Source organism: Pinus tabuliformis, chromosome 9, assembly GCF_031772625.1.
Source record: "Pinus tabuliformis cultivar Carrire ecotype Pingquan chromosome 9, CPIR1, whole genome shotgun sequence".
NCBI lineage: Eukaryota > Viridiplantae > Streptophyta > Pinopsida > Pinales > Pinaceae > Pinus > Pinus tabuliformis.
In genome coordinates, this window is record NC_142307.1 from 1,453,048,700 (window position 1) to 1,453,072,239 (window position 23,540).

The 23,540-nt window shown below is 39.1% G+C and overlaps 1 protein-coding gene across 3 annotated transcripts in view; it reads right to left on the reverse strand.

Moving 5' to 3' along the window:
• The window catches only part of LOC149154060 (insulin-degrading enzyme-like 1, peroxisomal), a 699,115-nt gene that overhangs the window by 193,010 nt on the left and 482,565 nt on the right, over window positions 1–23,540 (reverse strand). For all 3 annotated transcript variants that reach the window (XM_089445417.1, XM_089445416.1, XM_089445418.1), the window contains one exon: window positions 23,330–23,391. In XM_089445417.1, the coding sequence (XP_089301543.1) occupies window positions 23,330–23,391 (62 nt within the window). The remainder of the gene's footprint in view (window positions 1–23,329; window positions 23,392–23,540) is intronic.

The window sequence follows — 23,540 nt, forward strand, 5'->3', positions numbered from 1 at the left end:
CTTGATCTCTCTCGGTGTGTTCTCCAACTAACCCTCAAGCCTCCTCTTATACTTTTCTCGCTGGTCCATCAATGGCTGAGATTAAATCTCTAATTAACGGCTAAGATTAGATTTGGCTTGATCCATGACTTTTGGACCATTCTAACCCAGTTTTATATTAATACCCATTAATATTTTATTTTTCCTAAGTTTAGACTTAGGAACTCCATTAAAAATATTAATTATTTTAATATCTCTCAAACCAGTTAGATTGTGCCCAAACCATTTCTGAGTCTTGGAGATCTCATGTGCTTTAGTCTCTCCAACAATTTTCGTTGCTAGAGCACATCCAATGCTACCCCAAATCAACATTCAACATATCCCCATTCATCAATAGTTCATCCATGAATGTTACCAAATCCATAATCAATTCATTCTCTAAAAGAGTTATTTAAACAACACATAAGAATGTTCATGATTCACAACATGCTACGCTAACTAAGACCTATGAAAGAAAAACAGGAGGTGATCTTTTAATCATAGTAAAGTTCCTTAGGCTCCTCCTTCTTCGGCTTCTTTTCATTGTCTTTTGTTTCCTAAGCGACATGAGTTGCTTCATGCTTCCTCTTGCCATTCTTCTTTCGCTTGGGACAATATCTTCGATAGTGTCCATATTTATGACATTCAAAGCATTGAATCTTTGACATGTCATTTTTGGGATGTTGTTGGTGGCTAGATCTTTCAAACTTTTCGAACTTCTCTTTTCTTTTAAACTTGGTAGCGAATGCTTGCTCTTTAGATCCAACTGCAATATCTTCCTTGGCCTTTAATCGTGCTTCTTCCACTTTGCATATTGCCTATAAATCATTGAGTGAGGATGCCTCCTTCTTGGCCCATATGCTTGCTGTAAAGTTTCCCCATTCCTCAGGTAATGCATTCAGCACTATCGTAGTCATCTCTTGATCAAACATGATTTCTCCTCGTTCCTACAACTGATCTCTTATTTCAGAGACCCTCATAAAATATGACGTTATAACTTCTTCTTTTCTGATCTGCATTTTGTATAACTCGTTCCTCAGAGAGATCCCTTCTCCTTCAGTGCTGACAGAGAATAAATCTATCAGTTTGTCATAGATCTCTTTGGCTATTTCAAGTTTGGCTACATAAGGAATCAGAGAGTCCTTGATACATTCTATGAGAATCTTTTGAGCTCTCACTTCGTTCTTGTTATGCTTGGCTAGTTCTTGATTGTCAGAAGGAGCAACAATTTTCTTTTGTACATAGTGAATAACTTCTTGTTCTTTCAAAGTGAGATCAGTCCTCTTCTTCCAAGCAAGGAAGTTAGCAACCCCAACTAACTTATTTCTTTCCTTGCAAGAAGACATCATTTTTCAAGATTAGATTTGCTCAAATCAATAAGATACTTACTTGATGTAGTGATCCTTGAAGTTTGATTGTAGATGGCTGCCTTGAAGGAGCTTGAGGAAGCATGATTACACTTCACTGCTAGGGAACCTCAGATCTGCTTGCCTTATCCTTCAGGATCTGCTATTTAATTATAGATCCCTCACTTTGATAGATCTTGGAGTTTTAGAATGTGGATCTGAATTTTGAATCTTGCTTTGCCTTCAACTTTAGCTGCCTTACCTCTTCCTAAATGTTCTCTATATCAGCACTTTCTTGATCTGCTACCAACCCTCTAATACCATGTTGAGAAACCTAAGGGCTTGAGATGTTAATGATTTCTCTATTATGATAACTACTTGTGAAGTAATTTCAAGCTTTAAATAATTCAAAACCATAAATTTTTATATGTTAGAGGAAAACCCATAGTAATTCTTCTTATAGTTTCTTCTCTTGACAAAATTTCCAAGACCAATACGAAGACCCTTGAGACCAAGTGACTCCAAGATCAAGGCTAGAATCCCTCCTTACTGTTGTTCTCTTCACTTACTACAATATGGATCAGATCTACTGCTACACATGGATGATCTGGCTACCTTCTCCCTTCTCTTCCTCCTCCAAGCTTTCCCTTACTTAGGATAGTCCACTAACCTAGAGAATCTCCTTTAACGCTACCCTTAAACAAGATGATCTGTCGTTTTGAAATGACTGTTCAGTAACCCTAACTGTAGGTCTGAAACGAATACCTTAATCATGAAGTTTTCATGTACTGTAACTCAGTCCTAGTTATGCACAGCGCCTTCACACCAACAATTTCAGATAGGCTCTTCTAGCCTTGTTCTACCCTCACACTTTATGTAGATCCTCCATACGTTGATAGAGCGATGATTAGGGTTGATTAGAAGGCTTCGAAAGGCAACAACATTGACTGTTCAAAAACAGCGAAAGGAAAACCCTTTGATTTCAGAACGCGACTAGTGTTAGGGCTCTTCTAGCCCTATGATAACTTCGCTCTTTTCAATAGAAATCTTCTCCTTGAATTTGCAGCTAGAACAACCATACAGTTACGAAATGTCAAGCCCTAATCCGGATCTGTATGCCGTGAGGGAGAGCAGACTCGTTGATATATTCGTACGAGGGAACATACTTCTGCAGCTATGGAAAGGCTCCTCTGCGGTCATGAACAGACTTCTACTACAACTACGTTTCCTCGCTCTCTTGGACAGACTTCTTCACTTAGGATGAGACCCAATAGACTTCGTGATATAGGAGATGACCCCACGTCAAGTTTTGTGCCTCCAAATTGGTATGAGAGGAGGCCTATTTATAGTGTATGAGGCCTTCTTATCAAGCCAACATGATCTGTTCCTTAGCCAACTTGACGCTGACATGATCATCTATTATAACTATAATATATATGCCGAAAATATATTATTTCTTTTGCATTCGTTTGGAGGGATCATTTCGTAGCTCTTTTGATCTTGCCTTTGAAGGAGTTTTGCCATATGATTCTAACCTTGATCTTGGAGTCATACTTGTATATTTCAAGTGTAAACATTTACATAAATGAAACAACCTATCACCTAGCCTAGAGCTCATAATGAGAGCTACTAAAACAAATATTTTGATCATGAAACCCATGATTCAAATACACAAAAAATTGCTAGATACAAATTACATCATTTACATTGGCTTGTGTCATTATGAAGACCATTCTTCAACATCCACTACCCAATCTGATGCTGGATCAATATCTCCCAACACAATGGGATCTGTATTAGGTCTTTTGTTCAGCAATTGGTTGCGTCTTAGTCGGAGGTTGTATTGAACATAGACTAGATCATTTAACCGTTTTTGTTCCAAACGGTTTCTCTTCTTCGTGTGAATCCTCTCAAAGAAAATCCAGTTGCGCTCACACCCAGTAGCACTGCAAGTTTGACTCAAAATACGGATTGCAAACTTTTGCAATTGAGGAAAATGGCTACCAAAAGCCTCCCACCATTGTGCTACAAAAAACATAGTAGTGTAATGAGTTAGCTCAACAAATTATATCTAACTTTCAAATTATAACAATTTTAAAAAATAAGAATTTGAAAATTGAAATTTTTGTTTACCTAGCTCACCTACTTCCCTTGCAATCCTTACTAGGTTCTTGCCAAAGGTACCTGTGGCTCTGCTGAAACAAGTGATCTGTCGGTGTATCTCCAGCTGATCACTCTCCTTAGGGATCATGCATTCAATGCAATCAATCAATCCATCTTTGACTTCCCCAGTCAAAGCGTCTGCCTCCAGAGCTTTATAATGATACCTTGGGTTGAGAAAATACCCAACTGCATGTATAGGGCGATGGAATTGATTATTCCATCTTTCGTCAATGATTTCCCAAATGGGCCCATACTTAGCCACTCTATCCTTGTATACTTCCTTTATTTTCTCCTTTGCTTGATCCATAGCCTCATAAATGAAGCTCGTAGCCAATCTTTCCCCATCCACCAGCCGCAACATCTTAACCAGTGGCTCAGCAACCTTCACAATCTTTGCTGCCTTTTTCCAAAATATTTCCTCATTAACTTTCTTTTTCACATCTTTGCCATCCTGTTTGCGAGACCATTGGCATTCATTCCATTCATTACTGGAAAACAGCCTTTGCAAGTTTCTATGTTGGGAAAGCATAGATTGCAATATCAAAAAATGAGTTGCAAACCTAGTGATGGTAGACCTAATAATATCCCTGCCCCTTGTGTGTTTCCTCATCAAGCTCAAAATCCATGAGTGATTGTAGATATATTTTGTTATGCTTTTGGCATGCTCTATAGTGTTCTTGACCCAATCTATTTTGCCAATATCTTCAAGCATGAGGTCTATGCAATGTGTAGCACATGGGGTCCAAAAGATGGTTTTGTGTTTTTCCTCTAACATTTTACCAGCAAGAACATAGTTAGAGGCATTATCTGTGATGATTTGAACAACATTAGCCACCCCCACCTCTTCAACAACCTCATCCAAAAGCTGAAACAACAAGTGTACATCTTTCACCCTATCAGATGCATCAACTGATTTTTGATGTGGGCAAAAGATAAGAAGTTTATGATGGTACGGTTCCTTTGATCACCATCCATCTAACATGATGGTGCATCCTGTTTTTGCCCATGAGCTTTTGAAATCTTTCAAATATTCATCAATGGAGGAAACTTATTTTCGCAAAAGAGATCCCCTTAACTCATGCAAAGTAGGGCCTTTGAAGCCCTTTCCAACAACAAATATGGCATCAAACATAGGTTCATAATATGGTGAACGAGAAGCATTGAAGGGGATATCAGAATCATACCACCATCTAGCTATGTAATCACAGGCAGTCTCTCTCAATTCTTTCTTCCAATGGTCATCTAAAGTGGGCTGCATATGACATCTACTAGCTTGAGGACCATGTGCATCTGATGGAGAGGAGGGTGTGAAATAACTTTTGATATCACCCCTCTTTTTCATTTTACCCTTACCCTTTTCTTGCATAGACTCCAAAGAGGGAGGAACATAGCAAAAGGGGTTGGATGCATTAGTGCAAGGGATAGATGAAGAGCCCTCATAATCAAAATTGGGGTTGGCAGCCATCATTTGTTGTATACTAGTCTTCCTCCCAATTTAAGCCTCTATTTCTTTATTCCTAGCTTTTTCTTGCTAAAACTTCTCAAATTTATTTAGCAACTCCTTCTTAATCTGCCCAATTTGTTCTGATGGTGCTTCAGATGTAGTAATTTCGCCTCTAATACCAGCCAAGTGTTGTTTCAGCCTATGAATGCCCCCTCCTTAATTTTTCTATGACAAAATTTGGAATGCATTTTATTATCAATCATTTCAGCATATGCCCAAGCAACATCTTTCACTCTAGGAGCCATTTTTGGACTTGGAAATGAAAGGAAAAAATCTGAAAATGAAAACAAAAAAATAGCATGGCTTCAATGTTCATTTCTTTTACAAAAAAGACGCTTTTCAATTTCTAGATTTGCACAAAAAAAAAACAAAAACAGATTTTAGAAGTGAAAAAAAAAAAACCTCTAGGCACAAAGTTGCCACAAACGACCTCCTCAATGCTGCTCCAACAAAACAACTCCTCAATTTTGCTCCAATGGCTTCCCAAGAAGCTCCTCATTGTTGTTCCAATGATTGCCCAAGACTCCTCACTGCTGCTCCAAAAACAAACTCCACAACTCTTCAAAAACTCCTCGCAAATTCTCACACAAATGCAATGAGATAGTTGTGAGGAAATGTAAGGGGTTGGGTAGCTTTTATAGGCTTGGGAGAGGTAAATGGACCTCAAAGAAACCTAAAACCAAATTAGGATGCAGTGGGGGGTCTGCTTTCCCCCCAAAAAATCACGTTCGGAGTGCGTGGGCGTGACTGGCCAAACCAGTCAGGTTAGATCGGGCTCGATCGAGCCAGCTAGTTCGTTAACAAACCGACCGCCATGTCGTTTTCTTTACCAAGTCGAATTGGCCGGGGGTCAAGCTCAGTTGGCTCGACCGAGTCAGAGCTGGCTCGGCCATTTTTTAAAACAAAGGTTCATTTTCACTTGGAGAGAAAAGCCACATCAAAAAGTGAAATGAATAATTAAATTAAGAGGGGATATAATGAAAAAATATATGATTTTTGATGACCCATAGTATTGACCATGGTATTTGGATTACCCACGGTATTTTGAACAAGGAAAGCTATAAAAAGGAAGATGAGAGTTCAATTGGGATATGATTGAGTATTTCTATTTTAATAATTATTCCAAGATCTCTAGTAGGTTACGATATGAGGGAGAAACCCTCAGCATTTCCCGATTTTGGTGTTGAAATATAAACCCTAGCTAGTGGTGGCCAGTTTCGGTGGTTGTCAAGCCACCTTAACTGATCATTTAGTTTGCTTGTGAGGCCCAATTTATATAATCCCAGAGGGCCGAATTGGTTTATTCAGAAGGGTCTTTTACCGCTCAAACTAGCAGGGGTCCTAGAGGGGCACTTGCTAGGTTAAGAGCAACAATGAAGCTAAAGCCCATTGTCACAACAGCTAAAGCTTCCTACTCTTTACGAACTTTCACCAATGGGAGGAGAACCGATATATAGAGAATCACTTATGAAGGATAGGTCGACTAAGATGGATGTGAAGTGATCTCGATGACCCTTTCCTAGGAGAAACTCAAGAGTCAGACTTACCTGCTTCTTAAGCAAGGTACAAGGTTCTCTAGGATAGGGGAAATAGGGATTTGTGGGATTGGCTTAGGGAATGTGACTTGCAATGGAGCTTCCTAAACACTAAAATTCTAATGGAACTCAGTTTCCCAAGTGGTTTTTGAAGAGTTGAATATGATAAGATATGGGACCACATGGGACCAAGTGGACCCGGGGGTAGGTCAAGGGGGTAGGGTTCAGCAACCAATGATGTGCTTGACCTATTCCGGAGGGGGGAAGAGACAAAAGAAATAATTTGTAATGCAAGAAAATGTGAGGGTCCCAATGAGGTTTCTAGCCCAGGGAAACCAAGGGCAAGATTCAATCTCGAGGTTAAGGCTTGAGATATCTCAAAATCCCACTATCGGAATTTCTTCCAAATTGGAGGGCACCTAAGAGACACACCAGCGTAGTAGGGGCCAAGAGATCAAACCTTCTTGATGGGTGGTTTGAAAGATAAATGATGCCCTAGGAGACCTAATGGGCTAGGCCTAGAAAAGGAGAGGGAGTTGGATGAGAAAGGTTTAAGATGATCACCTTTGGGTGGACCAGTGCCTAATCCTTTGGGGAGAAATGGAGTCAAGTAGAATTATGACTATGGACCTTCAAATTTTCTAGGTCAAGGAGGCCTCAAAGACAACTTCGCTTGGCACTAGGGCAGCAACAAAAGTAGCTTCAAAGACTTTATACTTCGTTTTGCAAGATAAATGGCTTATCAAGATGAATTTCAGTAATGAAACATCCCTAGGAACATTCATTCATTATACATGGCCCATACATGAAGCATTCACTATTCGGAAACAAAATTTCCACAACTTCGCATGAGAGATGCAACAAATAAGTCCTAGTATAGCGAAATCCCAGCAACAATGTATGTGACAAAATTAGAAAGAAAGAATAGTATTAAAATGAACTTACATGTACAAGAATATATCCAACCATCCAAAAAACTTGCCATCAAGAAGCTCCAAGACATGAAAATTATCCAAACATCAAAATTCATTCCATGCTCCAAAAATTCGTCCTCCAGGAAGGATAGTGAAAATCTCTAAAGAGATATAAGTTCCAAATCCAAGTGATGATGCTAAAATGAATCCTCATCACTTCTATTTATACACTTCTAATGAGTTTGATTTAGCTACTTGGGCCTACATTAGCCCTTAAAATAAAATAACGTGCAAAATAACTAACAGTTGCTGACAAGCCCACCAAACTAGCTCATAAACAAAATAGCAAGCCTCTCAAGAGGTCGAATGATCAACAATACATGTTGTTCGGCCATCTAAGAAGCCTGATGAAGTCCATAAGTGCCACAATGATGAATAGGACTCCCAAAAGTAGTGGAAAAGGGGTTGGCCCCTTGTTCTCCAAATAATAAAGCTATGGTGCTCCCAATGGGTGTGAGGGCACACAAGTGACCTCATGCATCTCCAAGTAGGTCGAAGATGCTTGTAGACCATTTGTAAGGGCTCAAATGATGGTGTAAGTGGTGCCACATCAGCGTACAAGTCGTGGGTCATCTGACAAGTGCATGGTACAACTGTGGGGCCGACTGGGCATGGTGAACTAGGTGCATCTTCCTCGTCCAATACACGAATCTCGAGCAATCTCTGAACATCTTTGGGGATCCATGGAGTGTGGTTTACTATTGTGGAGGCCCATGGAATGTAGCCCTCTGGAGGTTAGGACCCGTATAGGGATACCAAACCCAAAATGGAGACCATCTGCAATCCTGCATAAGATCCAATGTATACCCTAGCCTTCTAGTACAACAATGTTGGCATTATGATTCAAGTGTTGTCCTTGATGGCAACTCACTCAGAGGTTGGTACAGATGCTCAGAGGTTGGTACAGGTGATGGCAACTTAATCAGAAGACAGATCTTAGTACAGCATGCCAAGGAAGTTCATATACGCAGGTTCGTTAAGCCCAAGTCGCGTGTACACGCTAGTTGGATTCAGAAAAAGCGCGTGTATGTGGAAAAGTACCTTTGGTCCATGGTGGTTAGTCCTTGGAAGTTGTGCCTATGTTTTCGGACCATTGTGTCTCGACGGGCGTGTCGATCCCTAGTTTTGAAGTTGATGGTATTGTGTTACTATGGTTTTGGCTCTTGGTATTGAGCAAGGCCTAAGGCTATATAAGGAGAAGAAGATCATTAGGCAAAATCATCTTTCGACAAGGCTTGAATATCTAAGAGAGAAAGAGATCTGATATGCAGGATCTGGGTTGCTTGATATGAGCTAAGGAGAAATCACATCGGCGGATGGAAGACTAGATCTAAGGATAAATCGGGATCTAATGGTTTGAAATGCACTATTATGATATGGTTGATTATGCGTATTTCTAGATCTGCATACTGTCGCAATATTATGTTCTGGATCTAACTGATGTCTGGTACAGCTGCAAGTTGAGAAAATCTATTTTTAGATCTGTACGCAGGTTGGCTTAGGTAAAAGCGCGTGTATACGCGGGTTTCGCTCATTGAAGTAGCGTATATCTCTTAAAGCTTGATTTTTGGGTTTGCAGTTGGATCTGACTGTTATTACTGAGTTCTGTAGACTGCTCTGTGTTCTGGTATCTGGTGATTGACAGGGTTCAGTGGTTCAGTGATTCAAAGTTTGATAATACTAGTATTGGTTGTTTTATGCTTCAATGATCTGTTGTGAAAGTTGAATGAATTGGGGTCTACAGATTGTAATGTTGTGCTTCAGGAATATCCAGTCTGAAAATGTATGAAAGGTGGTACCTGAAGGAAAGAAGATTGTAGGTCAGCACCTACGTACTAGTATCTTGGCTAGTACAAGAGCAAAGGGGGTTGGAGCTCCCTTCCAAGGAAGATTGGAGAACGAGAGAAGGTTGTAGCCTTCTGCAGGTTGTAGCCTGCGTACTGGTATAAGGCTGCACCAGTACAAAAGATTGTAAACTGAAGTTTCATATTAAAGAAAGATAGAGACAACTTGCAGCAGGTGGTTTTCACCCACATTGGGTTTCCACCTTACATCTTGGTGTTCATGTGTGTGGCTTTTGATCTGTTCTGTTATGCTGCACCAGTTTACTGTTAATGTGGTGAATAATGTCCTGATGAACTTAACTGAAGAATAAGCTAACTAAATTATGAGTTTTCTTCTTATACGCTGTTTTATTTAGTCACAGTAGCGTGTACACGCTGTTTCACCTAACTGAAGTAGCGTATATGTTTCTGAGCATTGAAAAAGTTTGATTGATCTGATAATACTGATTCACCCCCCCTCTCAGTATTATTTCCAACAATTGGTATCAGAGCAGGTCCTTCAGAGAAGCTTGACCGCTTGAAGGTAGATCATTCATCATGAGCAACTACGAGAAAGAAGCATCAATCAGGCCACCGATTTTTGATGGGACAAATTTCAATTATTGGAAGGTAAGAGTTACTGCATATCTTCAATCTCTTGGTACCGAAGTTTGGAACATTGTAGAAACAGGCTATGCTTTTCCTTCAGCTACTCCTACAGATCCAGCTGAGAAAAAGCAGTATGAAACAAATGCAAAAGCAGTCAGTACTCTACTAGGAAGTATATCCCAAACAGAATTCATGAAGGTCATGCACTTCAAATCAGCAAAAGAGATATGGGACAAAATGATCACTAGCTATGAAGGAGATGAACAGGTAAAGCAAGCTAAACTTCAAACTCTCAGGATTCAATATGAGACTCTCAAGATGTATAATGATGAAAGTGTGGCTAATTATTTTCTTCGGGTAGATGAGATTGTTAATTGCATGAAAAATTTGGGTGAAGAAATAAAAGAGACTATAGTAGTTCAAAAGATTCTAAGATCATTATCCCCCAAGTTTGAATCTAAAGTATCTGCAATAGAAGAAAAAGAAAATCTCCGTGTTCTCACTATGTCTCAGCTACATGGAATTCTAACTGCTTATGAAATGAGAAAGGGAGGTCCATCTGACAGAAGGGAAGCTGCTTTTAAGGCATCAGGAAAAGAAGATTACTATGAAGCAAGCCATGTTCCAGAAGAAGAGGAAGAAGAATCAAATTTTGTCAGAAATCTTCAAAGGGGTTCTGGAAGGTTCAGAGGTAAGCTACCTTTCAAATGCTTTGCTTGTGGAAGAGTAGGTCATTATGCTGCAAAATGTCCTTATAAGGATAAAGGAAAAGAACCTGCTAGATGGAACAAGAAACAAAGTGCAAATAAGAAAAGCTACTACACCCATGAAGATAGTGATGGCTTATCAAACAGTGATGAAGATGAACAAGGTAATAAATATAAGCTATTAATGGCATTTGAAGATGATGATTATGAGGATGCTGTAGATGTGGATAATCTCTATAATGAAATTACTAGACTCAAGAGATGCATAGAAGAAAAGAGTGTGATCATTGATACTTTGCAATTTCAAATTGATGAAAAGGAAAAACATCTTGAAAAACTAGAAGGTGAAATTGTTGGTCTCAGAAAAGAAATTGAGAAAACAAAAGCTATTAATCTTAAGTTTGTCAAAGGATCTGAAACTTTGGATGAGATTATCAATGTGCAGCGGTCTCCTCTAAACAAGACAGGTTTGGGCTATAATGGAGAAACCTCTCAAGCATCCACCTCAAAAAGTTATCTTGATGCAGCAAGAAGAAATGAGCAGAAGAACAATGAAGATAATCAGGTAAAGCAGGGACGAATTACAAACAGAAACTATCAGGGACAATCCTTCTTAAGGGTGAACAAAAGCTACAACCAACCACAGGTAAAATCTTCTCAGTTTGGCTCAAGAATAGATGAAAATAGAAATTACAATCAGTTGGCTGGTAGATTCAATAACTGCAGAAGCTTCTTCAATGGACAATGCTTTTCTTGCCATAACTTTGGTCACAAAGCAGCTCAATGTGTTGCATATAAAACAATCATGACTAGGGAAGCTCAAAAACAAAGAAGTATGACAGGGATTACAAAGAGGACCTATAACAACTTTTCGGTTCTTGAAAATGAAGTTGAATGTTCTATTTGCAATAATTTTGGTCATAAAGACTCTGAATGCAGGAGCAGGTTTCAGGAGAAAAAGGAACAAGCCACGAGCACCAAAAAATGGAGAATAAAGGAAACTCAAACAGAAAGATGTGGGATAGCTTTTTATGCAGAAGGACAGGAAAATCTATGGTACATTGACAGTGGATGTTCGAAACATATGACAGGGGATAAAGAAAAACTTGAATCTTATTCTACTTTAGAAAAGGGAAAGAAAGTTTCTTTTGGAAATGATACTCCTGCAACTATAAAAGGAAAAGGTATTGCTCCTTTGAAAGAAAAGGTCAAGGCTGGAAATGTTTTGTATGTTGATGGATTGAAGCATAATCTACTAAGTGTCAGCCAGATGTGTGATCAAAAAACCGAGGTTATTTTCAGATCGAATGGATGTCTTGTTCGTGATCTTGATACAGGTAAAACAGTTCTCAAAGGCAAAAGAACTCCAAATAATCTGTACATATTTGAAGAAGGACAACAACAATGCTATCTTAGCAAGGATGAAGAGCACTGGTTATGGCATCGAAGGTTGGGACATCTAAGCTTCTCACAAATAAGGAAAGCATGCAAATATCAGGCAGTTCGCGATCTTCCAGATATCAAAATTCCAGACAACACCATATGCAAATCTTGTCAGTTTGGAAAGCAAACCAGAACTAACTTTCCAGAGAAGGAAGGATCAGCTAGCTTGCCTCTTGAGCTAGTCCATACAGATGTATGTGGTCCATTTAGGAAAAGGACACCTCGAGGAGAAGAATATCTGATATTATTCATTGATGATTTCTCAAGGTTTGTTTGGTTAGGGCTTATGAAGCACAAAGATGAAGCATTCGAAAAATTCAAATCCTTCAAAGCATTGGCTGAAAATGAATCAGGACACAAAATTAAGTGCCTCAGATCTGACAGAGGTGGGGAGTTCACATCAAATGAATTTTTCGATTTCTGCGATGAACATGGGATAAGAAGAGAATTCTCTACAGCTAGAACTCCTCAGCAAAATGGGGTTGTGGAAAGAATGAACAGAACTATCCAACAAATGGCTCGTGCTATGCTCGATGAATCAGGTACTCCTGCAACCTTCTGGGGTGAAGCTGCACATGCTGCTGTTATTATTCTTAACAAAACAAATGTCCGAGTAAACAGCACTCAAACACCTCATGAGCTTTGGAGTGGTAAAACTCCTTCCGTGAAGCACTTCAAAATCTTTGGGAGCAAATGTTATATTAAGAATACTGATGAGCAACTTGGCAAACTTGAACCTAGAGCAGATGAGGGCATTCTTCTTGGTTATTCTCCACATAGCAAAGCATACAAGTGCTACAATAAAAGACTTGGCAGAATTGTTGACAGTATTGATATAGTGGTTGATGAGAAGGGATATGTTCCTAGGCAAGTTCATCATGAAGACATTGAAGAAGATGAAGGTTACTCTCAAAGGCGAAATGATGAAGAAGAAGAACCTCAAGAAGAAGAAGAATCTCAAGAAGAACCAGAGGAGCAGACAAGAATAGAAGAGAAGACTCCATCCAGATATGTTCAAAAGAATCATCCAGAAACTCAGATTATGGGGCAGAAAGAAGCAGGAGTACAAACAAGAAGGACACTTGCAGAAGCTTCAAGCTACTTGGCATTACTCTCCTCCACTGAACCACAAAATGTGAAAGAGGCATGCAAAGATGAATGTTGGGTCAAAGCAATGGATGAAGAACTTGAGCAAATCGAAAAGAACAACACTTGGGAATTAGTTCCTAGACCAAAAGATAAGAATGTAATAGGAACAAAATGGGTCTTCAAGAATAAATTAAATGAAAATGGAGAAGTAATTAGAAACAAGGCCAGACTTGTTTGTAAAGGGTATGCACAGCAAGAAGGAATAGATTTTGAAGAGACCTTTGCTCCTGTGGCAAGACTTGAGGCCATCCGAATGTTCCTTGCTCTCTCAAGCTTTCAAAACTTCAAGGTATTTCAAATGGACGTGAAATCAGCCTTCCTGAATGGAGACTTAGAAGAAGAAGTATATATTGAGCAGCCAGATGGTTTCATTCTTGGGAATGATCCAAACCTTGTATGCAGATTGAAAAAGGCACTCTATGGACTCAAACAAGCTCCAAGGGCTTGGTACTATCGGTTGGACAAATATCTTCACCAACAAGGCTTTTCAAAAGGATCAGCAGATAGCAATCTCTATATAAAAGTTGAAAATAACAAATTGCTAATTCTTGTTGTTTATGTAGATGATATTATTTTTGGCAGCAATGAAGAGACTATGAGTCAAAACTTTGCCTTGGTTATGCAGAAAGAATTCGAAATGTCACTTCTTGGAGAATTGACATATTTTCTTGGATTGCAAATCCAACAAAATGAAGGAGGTATCTTCTTGTCTCAAACCAAATACCTCAAGCAGATCTTGAAGAAGTATGGCATGGAAGAGTCAAAGCCAGTATGTACACCCATGGTTACAGGATGCAGCCTCAGTGCAAATGATGAATCAGCAGCAGTTCACCAACCCACTTATAGATCCATGATTGGGAGTTTGCTTTATTTGACAGGTACTCGACCAGATATTACACATGCAGTAGGAATGGTTGGAAGATTTCAAGCCAACCCAAAGGAAACTCATCTTCAGGCAGTCAAAAGAATCTTCAAATATCTTCAAGGGACCCAAAACTATGGCTTATGGTATCCTAGAAATACAGATCTCACTCTTCATGCTTACACAGATGCAGATTGGGCTGGAAGTGTGGATGATAGGAAAAGCACAAGTGGTGGTGCTTTCTTCATGGGTTCCAGATTAGTATCTTGGTTCAGCAAGAAACAGAGTTCGATTGCCTTATCTACAGCTGAAGCAGAATATGTGGCTGCAGCATCTTGTTGCACACAACTTCTTTGGATGATGCAGACCTTGCAGGACTTTCAAATCACTTGCACTCCACCCGTCTCTATCTTATGTGATAATACAAGTGCAATCAGCATTTCAAAGAATCCAGTCATGCACTCAAAGACCAAGCACATACCAATCAAGTACCATTTTCTTCGGGAACAAGTGCTTGAGCAGAAGGTCAAGTTGGAGTATGTTCCTTCTAAGGAACAAGTTGCTGATATTCTCACAAAACCACTGCCCAGGGAAACTTTTGAATATCTCAGACAAAAGCTGGGAGTAGTTGATGCTTCATCCTGCTGTTGAAGCTTGTCTGTTCTACAGAAAAGTTGGTATACGCAAGTTACGAAAGGTATATACGCGTATACACGCGGATTTGTGCTGAGAAAGTCGCGTGTATGGTGTACGCATGTTGCAGAGATTATATCTGCGTCCATATGCTGTTTCATGCAGGAGAAATCGCGTATATGAAGTTTTGAACAGCAAGGGCAAACTCTGGAGTTCTGAACAGCAATGGGTATGTCAGAATTCTTCAGGCACGGTTTCAGGGGGTGCAGCAGGCACAGGTTCAGGGGGAGCAGCTTAAAAGTCTCATAAAGTATTGTTGGCATTCAGATGTTTTGGTTGTTGATTTCAGGAAAAGGAGCTCAGAAAGAAATCCTGGTTGCTGATCTAAAAAGATGTTTATCATATGCTGCTGGTGACTGTCATAAGTCTTGATCTAGATCTGTTGTCTCTATGTCATGTATCTCTCTTGTGATATCTCTTTTATGGTGTCAAGGTCATGTAACGGCCTATGTTGGTTTCCCCACTATGCCTGGGATGAATGCTGTAATATAATTGGTCGTTTCTGATATGTCCCCTCTTGGTAGGGAGTATGGATGTATGTATTGAGTCTTTTGGTGATAGGAAGGTCCCTTATGGTGTATAAGTCTTGGTTCTTGTTGAAGAACATCTTTTGCAGATCTGGCCTACTGTCAGGGGGAGCATGAGTCAGCACAGCCAAGCAGAGGTATCAGCATGTCCTCAGGGGGAGCACAGCCCTTTGCCCTTGATGTCAAAGGGGGAGAGTGACTTGGTGTGGTGGTTGCCATCAAGTCCAAAGGGGGAGATTGTTGGCATTATGATTCAAGTGTTGTCCTTGATGGCAACTCACTCAGAGGTTGGTACAGGTGCTCAGAGGTTGGTACAGGTGATGGCAACTTAATCAGAAGACAGATCTTAGTACAGCATGCCAAGGAAGTTCATATACGCAGGTTCGTTAAGCCCAAGTCGCGTGTACACGCTAGTTGGATTCAGAAAAAGCGCGTGTATGTGGAAAAGTACCTTTGGTCCATGGTGGTTAGTCCTTGGAAGTTGTGCCTATGTTTTCGGACCATTGTGTCTCGACGGGCGTGTCGATCCCTAGTTTTGAAGTTGATGGTATTGTGTTACTATGGTTTTGGCTCTTGGTATTGAGCAAGGCCTAAGGCTATATAAGGAGAAGAAGATCATTAGGCAAAATCATCTTTCGACAAGGCTTGAATATCTAAGAGAGAAAGAGATCTGATATGCAGGATCTGGGTTGCTTGATATGAGCTAAGGAGAAATCACATCGGCGGATGGAAGACTAGATCTAAGGATAAATCGGGATCTAATGGTTTGAAATGCACTATTATGATATGGTTGATTATGCGTATTTCTAGATCTGCATACTGTCGCAATATTATGTTCTGGATCTAACTGATGTCTGGTACAGCTGCAAGTTGAGAAAATCTATTTTTAGATCTGTACGCAGGTTGGCTTAGGTAAAAGCGCGTGTATACGCGGGTTTCGCTCATTGAAGTAGCGTATATCTCTTAAAGCTTGATTTTTGGGTTTGCAGTTGGATCTGACTGTTATTACTGAGTTCTGTAGACTGCTCTGTGTTCTGGTATCTGGTGATTGACAGGGTTCAGTGGTTCAGTGATTCAAAGTTTGATAATACTAGTATTGGTTGTTTTATGCTTCAATGATCTGTTGTGAAAGTTGAATGAATTGGGGTCTACAGATTGTAATGTTGTGCTTCAGGAATATCCAGTCTGAAAATGTATGAAAGGTGGTACCTGAAGGAAAGAAGATTGTAGGTCAGCACCTACGTACTAGTATCTTGGCTAGTACAAGAGCAAAGGGGGTTGGAGCTCCCTTCCAAGGAAGATTGGAGAACGAGAGAAGGTTGTAGCCTTCTGCAGGTTGTAGCCTGCGTACTGGTATAAGGCTGCACCAGTACAAAAGATTGTAAACTGAAGTTTCATATTAAAGAAAGATAGAGACAACTTGCAGCAGGTGGTTTTCACCCACATTGGGTTTCCACCTTACATCTTGGTGTTCATGTGTGTGGCTTTTGATCTGTTCTGTTATGCTGCACCAGTTTACTGTTAATGTGGTGAATAATGTCCTGATGAACTTAACTGAAGAATAAGCTAACTAAATTATGAGTTTTCTTCTTATACGCTGTTTTATTTAGTCACAGTAGCGTGTACACGCTGTTTCACCTAACTGAAGTAGCGTATATGTTTCTGAGCATTGAAAAAGTTTGATTGATCTGATAATACTGATTCACCCCCCCTCTCAGTATTATTTCCAACAAGTCATCAAAGGAAATCAAGTAAAAGAGCTTACAAACCATGGACAACAAGTGGGCACTTCATAATGGCATGTCCTTCCATAGTGGGTTTTGGCAGGTGTTAATGTCTCCAACCTCCAAATGGGGCTAACCAAGCATCCTATTAGGTGGTTTCTACTTTTAAAGGGGATAGTATGTCCAAGGTACATTCTTTAAAGGGTGATGGCATGTGATAAAGAGATGAATGGAGTAGGGAACGAAAGGGGCAGCCCTGGGCGACATGCTGGGGTACAAGGGCAGCTAATATAACATATAGGAGGGAAAAATCGGTGTACATGAGGTGCCTCGACCTTGATTTTTCCACCCTTATTTATATGCCTTTTGCCTTTTATGATTTTTCTTTAATTAATTGCTCGGGGCTCAAGGGATAAGAGCATGATGTGTAAGATATAGCAGTGGATACCCCCTTTAAGGTACGATGATTCATTGCCTACCAGGGGTTGGGACAATCATGGCTTCCTGAATGATAAAGGAGGCTCATCTAGGGCATGTAGGAACGAGGGTGATGGCCCTGATGATGGGGTTGAGCTCATGTATTAGCTTTTTCCCATGTGCTAAAAGTGTTTGTCCCGGCCATCTTTTGCATTTTGTGGTACATCTTCTTGTTGAATGTGGCTAATTATGCTTTTACTTTTCTTTTCAGTTGCATCAACCTCCGGGGCATCATTCGAGGCTCAACCCAAGGTGTGGGCAAAGGGAAGGGGAAGGCTAACCCTACGTGGACCCATGTGGGAGAAATGATGAATGGGGTTATAATGAGTGGAAGGGGAGTGATATATGTAGATGAGAGAGAGGGACCACGCAACCAAAATTAGGGTTTCCCATGTAGTACCATCCCTAAAGCCCAAAGGTCAATAAAAGAGATCCCACGGGACTAGGGTCCAAGGTTAACACCCAAAAGAGGTCTAGGAGAAAAGAGCACAGACCTAGCCCACTCTTTCTGCCGAATCCCCCCATTAATCCATGCCCAAAAGTATCCATGATAAGAAAACTACAATACTCAATTATCAAATGACAAGGCATAACTTTAGGTTTGTGAGGCCCACCTTCAAACATACAATCATAACAGATGGGTGAGGGACCACATCGCTGGCTCAGGTGGCGAAGAAGTGGCGCAACGAGCTAGCTGGTGGCTTCGAAGGGTTGTTGGTTGTCGGTTGAGGACCATCTTGGAGAAAAATTGTCGGTTGAGAACCATCTTGGAGAAAAATTTTCTCCTAAGGATATCAACCACAAAATGGTCGGTAATAGGGCCAGAGCACATTCCGAGTTCATCGGAAGTGACAAGTTGCAAAAATAAGGGAGCTAGAAGCCGAGAATTTCCAGTTAATTAATTTACTAGGTTTCCTCAAATTTCAATCTAATCTCCTCCTAGTATTTATTAATACAATTAATTGGGCTTTGCAGAATTTCCTCTTCATTTTTTTGGGTCTTGTTGTCGCACAAAGTGTTTAGGCAGCGCGACAACACTCAGAGTAAGGGCTGTCACTGTTAATCCTTAATCACTCCATTTAGACTCTCTCCTAGGTAAGTCAAGGGGGGTAGTCCCTAAGGTAATTGGATGAGAAAGCCTGTGGATCACGGGCTCTAGGAGATTTTAAGGATGGATAACTTGATGAATCTAAATGATTAAATCAGATTGATAGATTAAACGCCAACGTAAACAAGACACGACCACAAGATAAAAACAATTATAGACCAGTGCCTTTGATATTTGAATTAACCATCAAATAAAACAAGTTACCCAAAACGATTTTCAATATGTGACGAAAAGTGACAATCATAAATAATCCATATAAATGCCGAACACTTTATCACGCAAGATATTCTAGATTTTAAATGGTTTTCATTAACTGCCCAAATCTAGATTTAATAAATTTTCTTCAACAGCCAAATATGATTAAAAATATTTATCCCACTTTGACCATAGGAAAATCATAAAAAAGGCATTTAATGACCAAATGACACTACGTAACTTTTAAGTTAAAATTTTTTAATTATTCCTTGGGAATTTAATTTAATCAAAGAGTTAAAAATTAAAATTTTTAATGGGCCATAGGCCACATTAAAAATTACAAAGTTTAAGCGAATAAACCCCTTAATTTTGTTTATTCTCAGTCACAAAATCTTTTTAGATTTTCTTAATCTTTTATAAAATTTTAATGTTTTAAAATTTTTCTAATTTTATATATTTTTTTAATTTTTTTGGATTTTTTAAACTTAAAAAAATATATAAAAAAAATGAAATGAAATGAAATCAAAAGAAAACAAAATCGATTTTTTGTTTATTTTTATTTTAATGAATAAAAGTCAAATAAAGGAAGAATTCAAAATAAAAAATAAATAAAAGTGAAAATAGAAAATCAAAATAGAGAAATGAATCTAGTTAACGCAAATGATGAAAATTGAAAAAGGCAAGTCAAAATCGAAATTCAAAATTAACTCTAACCATTATATACAAATGTAAATAGATAAAATTAAAACAAAAAGGGACTGACTAAATTACCTAAGAAGAAGACTTAAACTAACCCACAAATATAATACACATACATAAAATAAAAGTCAAAAGCTTTTTTTGTTTGTTTTGTTTATGCTTTAGATTTCAAATAAAAAATAAAAATAAATGAAACAAAACGAAATGAAAATCAAAATACGTTAAACCTAATCTACCCTAACTAACCCCACCCACTCACAAACAAATAAAAAACAAAAAAAGGGAATACAAAGTCGTAATGTGTTTTGCGTTGATGTGTCTGCAGGTTTGAGAGCAACGTAAATGTGCATGAAGGATGGAGCTAGGGACGTGGAACAGGTATGGCAATGCGTGGAGATGGCAGCAAATGAGGGTTCTATGGGAGAGCCGCAGGGATGGCAGCGGGGAAATGCAATGAGAAGGACGCAGAGTATGGAGGAGACTTCGACCCTCTGGCAGCGTGGAGAGGTGAGCTTGGATACGCAGAGGGAATGGACACGCAGCCAGGGAGATAGCATGTGGATGGAGGCTGCGGAAAGAGGATGAAGGTTGTGCGTAGGGCAGAACTGCGTGGAGGGTGAAGCAATGCTAGCAGCGTGGAGGTTGGGCAGATATGGCAGTAGCAAGGGAAAATTCAACAGGCAGAAAGAAATGCAGTGTGAGGAAATAGGGACTGCGAGGGATTTTTGGTAAAACGATGGAGGGAGGAGTAGATGATGAATGCGTGGAAGGTATGGGAGCTACGGAATGGAGTGGAATGGCCAGCGTAGGCAGAAAATAATGGATGCCGCGTGATTTTGATGTGTTTTACAGGTGCGGAGGTGACAAAAAGGGGAAATGAACGATGGGAACCAGATGAGGCAGCCACAGAGGGATTTTGAAGGCACCAACAGCGATGAGAGAGGCTTGAGGGTCCTAAAAAAAATTGAATTTTGCAACAAACCCAAAACCCAAGCAGTAGATTAAGAGCAATCGGATAAATGATAGCCAGGAAACCTCAACAAAAAAATGTCAAATTCTTCTGCTTCAAATTTATCAATTAAACCCCTATAAAAAATTTCCGGATTTTTTTTTTTTTTTTTAATTTCAAACCCTTGGACAACAGAACCGTACACCTGCGAAAAACTAGTTTTGAGGCCAGATCTTACCCTCCAGGGCCTAGATCTGGCTTCAAGCTTGAACTTCACCTTCAAATCTGCAATCTGCAATGACAAAAACAAAACACCCAGAAACAATATATACAATGATGAAATTTAAAAAAAAAAAAAAAACCCTAGCTAAATAATTACAGTAATTACAAGCTGAAGGCTCTAAGTAGCGAGATTTATCATTATGCCACGCATATTTTTTTTAACTTTATGATTTAAAATGAGGTGCTTCAGAGAAAACCCTTCATGCATCGACAATGAAATTTCTAATGATAAGCCCGGGATTCAATCAAGCTGGGCTCTTCAGAAAATGCAAATCAGGAGTTGGCTGGTCCAACTGAAAACTTCCCCAAACGCCCGATGATCTCAAAATCAAGGATTCCCTGCACAGCTCAATTCAACCATTAACGTAGAGAGAGAAAACGACAATAAAATTCAGATTTAATGGAGATACCTGCCATTATAATTTAGAATTTAAACTACCATTCAAACCCCAGTGATCAAACAAGATACTTGTGCTTAAATCACTCTTCATAAAGCTATCATCAATAGCTGAAAGGAAATTTATGCATGAAAATAAAACATCTTACAGCGTTTCCACGAAGAGTAACATCAACAGAAATTAACCCCAAAGTCTTTCCATGAAAAACGATTACAAGAGAGCTTTCACTTAGCACACGACTCCAAGATCGAATCATCTTAACTGACCACTGACCTCCTATTTAATGAAAAAATTCCCAACGGCTAGTTCGAGTGATCCTTGGCAAAGCGATTTCGACCATTGATGAGGATCAAAAAATCTTTTAATCTCATCCGTCAAAATTAAAATAATAAGGAAATTCGAAATTATCATTTAAATGCATTTTAATTAATTCAAAAATTTAATTTTTGAATTAATTTCCTCAAAATTTTGACTTTGACTTAACCCTAGGGACCAAGGGCATAAAATTTAGCAAAATAATCATTTAACCTTAGTCCCTGGACCTCTTAAAATTTAATTTTTTAAAGGACCCTCGATCTTAGCCTTTGGAAAATTTAAAATTACCTAGGACCTAGGACTTAGGACTTAGGACTTATGAGGATAAAATATTTTTCTAACCCTCAAGACACTTTACATCATGATTTTTACATTTTTACATCTCAAGGGGGAAAACCCATTTGATATAGACCCTCACAGACTACCCAGTCTTGCGACACAAATATAATCTAGTAGATCAAGCAATTTGTAATAAAATAACCTAACCAAATAGTTAGGATTATTCCCAAATCACTTTTACATAGACTCGATCTAGCACACTAGGACTCCCCTAAGATTCCAATGACAAAATCCATTCTGGCTTTGGGGTTAGGCTGAAGGAAAACTCTGCCGATCATGGATCGGTGAGACAAAAAAGCTTCCGGAATGTAGATCATCACTAGAAAATTAGGCTTACCTAGGCAATTCTATGCATGACAGAGATCTGCTGAGATTATTTACAACTTACACATGCAGATTGGGTTTACAATATAACATGATCAAGCTAATGATGATGGCAGGAACACATCGATTAGGCGCTATCCCTTTCGCGAAAAAAGGGGGTGTACTGCTATGGGTAGTTGACACGTAGTGGTCAACAGGTTTGAATTGCAATATTTATTTAAGTGCTCACAATTTCTATCAGAGAAATTTATGATGTTTTCTGGTAATTTTTAATGAAATATTTCTTGCTAAAATTTTCTAGCAAATTTACCAAATAAATTATAAAGGAATATTACACATCCACTGGTGTGGAGGATGACCCCTCAAGAGGATCACCATCATCAAAGTGACTAGCTCTAGCACAAGTTTATTTAGAACCAAGTTGGTTAATACCAACTTAACACTGTTGTACACACCCATATCATCAGGAAACACATCCTACATCTTTAACTTTCTCTTCAACCACTCCTCCCTCTGCCTAAAAACACATCCCACATCTACTTTTTGATAGGACATGTTTCCTAAACCCGGTACACATGTAGGGCACATCTCAGATACAGGTTTTGGCACATGTCTTATTAAAAAGACTAGCCAAACTCTTGTGCGACACATGTCAAACCATATCTGACATGTGGAATTTGTGACACGTGACCATCTAGTGTATTATTACTGCAACTGTTGGTCTGTCCCAGTCACCATCATTTGTTGAATTTATGTAATTTATTTATTTCCTTTTATATGCATTATAAATGTGGTGGAAAGCTATATTAATTAAATAAGATGTACTGGATGTATGATGGACTCCGAGGTCAGATAGCACAAGCATGATACTCTTCATGCAATATACATTGTATCTTCTGAAAAAAATAAAGCATACAAAACAGACTTTCCTCTGAATAGCATATCTTATATACGTCCCACAGAAGCAAGAACCTAATCCATTTTTCATAATAGGAAATGTGAAACTTCTAGGTGCAAACCCTTCCAAGCATTCTTCCAGGAATGCTTTAATTCATTCCTCCTTTCTGTTCAGTATCATGCACTCATCTTTTGAAATGAAAGGATGCCAAATTTTCAATTTGCGTGAAAGATCCTTAATTAAAATATAGCATTAACAAAATAAGTACCTGGAACCCTGTACCAGTGTGATGAATACCATAAGAAAGTCCAGCAACCCTGGCATAATAAGCTGAAAATAGATAAATGTAGTTCAAGTCAATGGAAACAAAAGTGATCTGCAAGGAACTAAAACGAACAGGAAACAATTATATACTTATCCTTTGATGCCAGAAACTAGAACAGATCAAGCATTCTATCTGTGGAAGCATGAGAAATGTT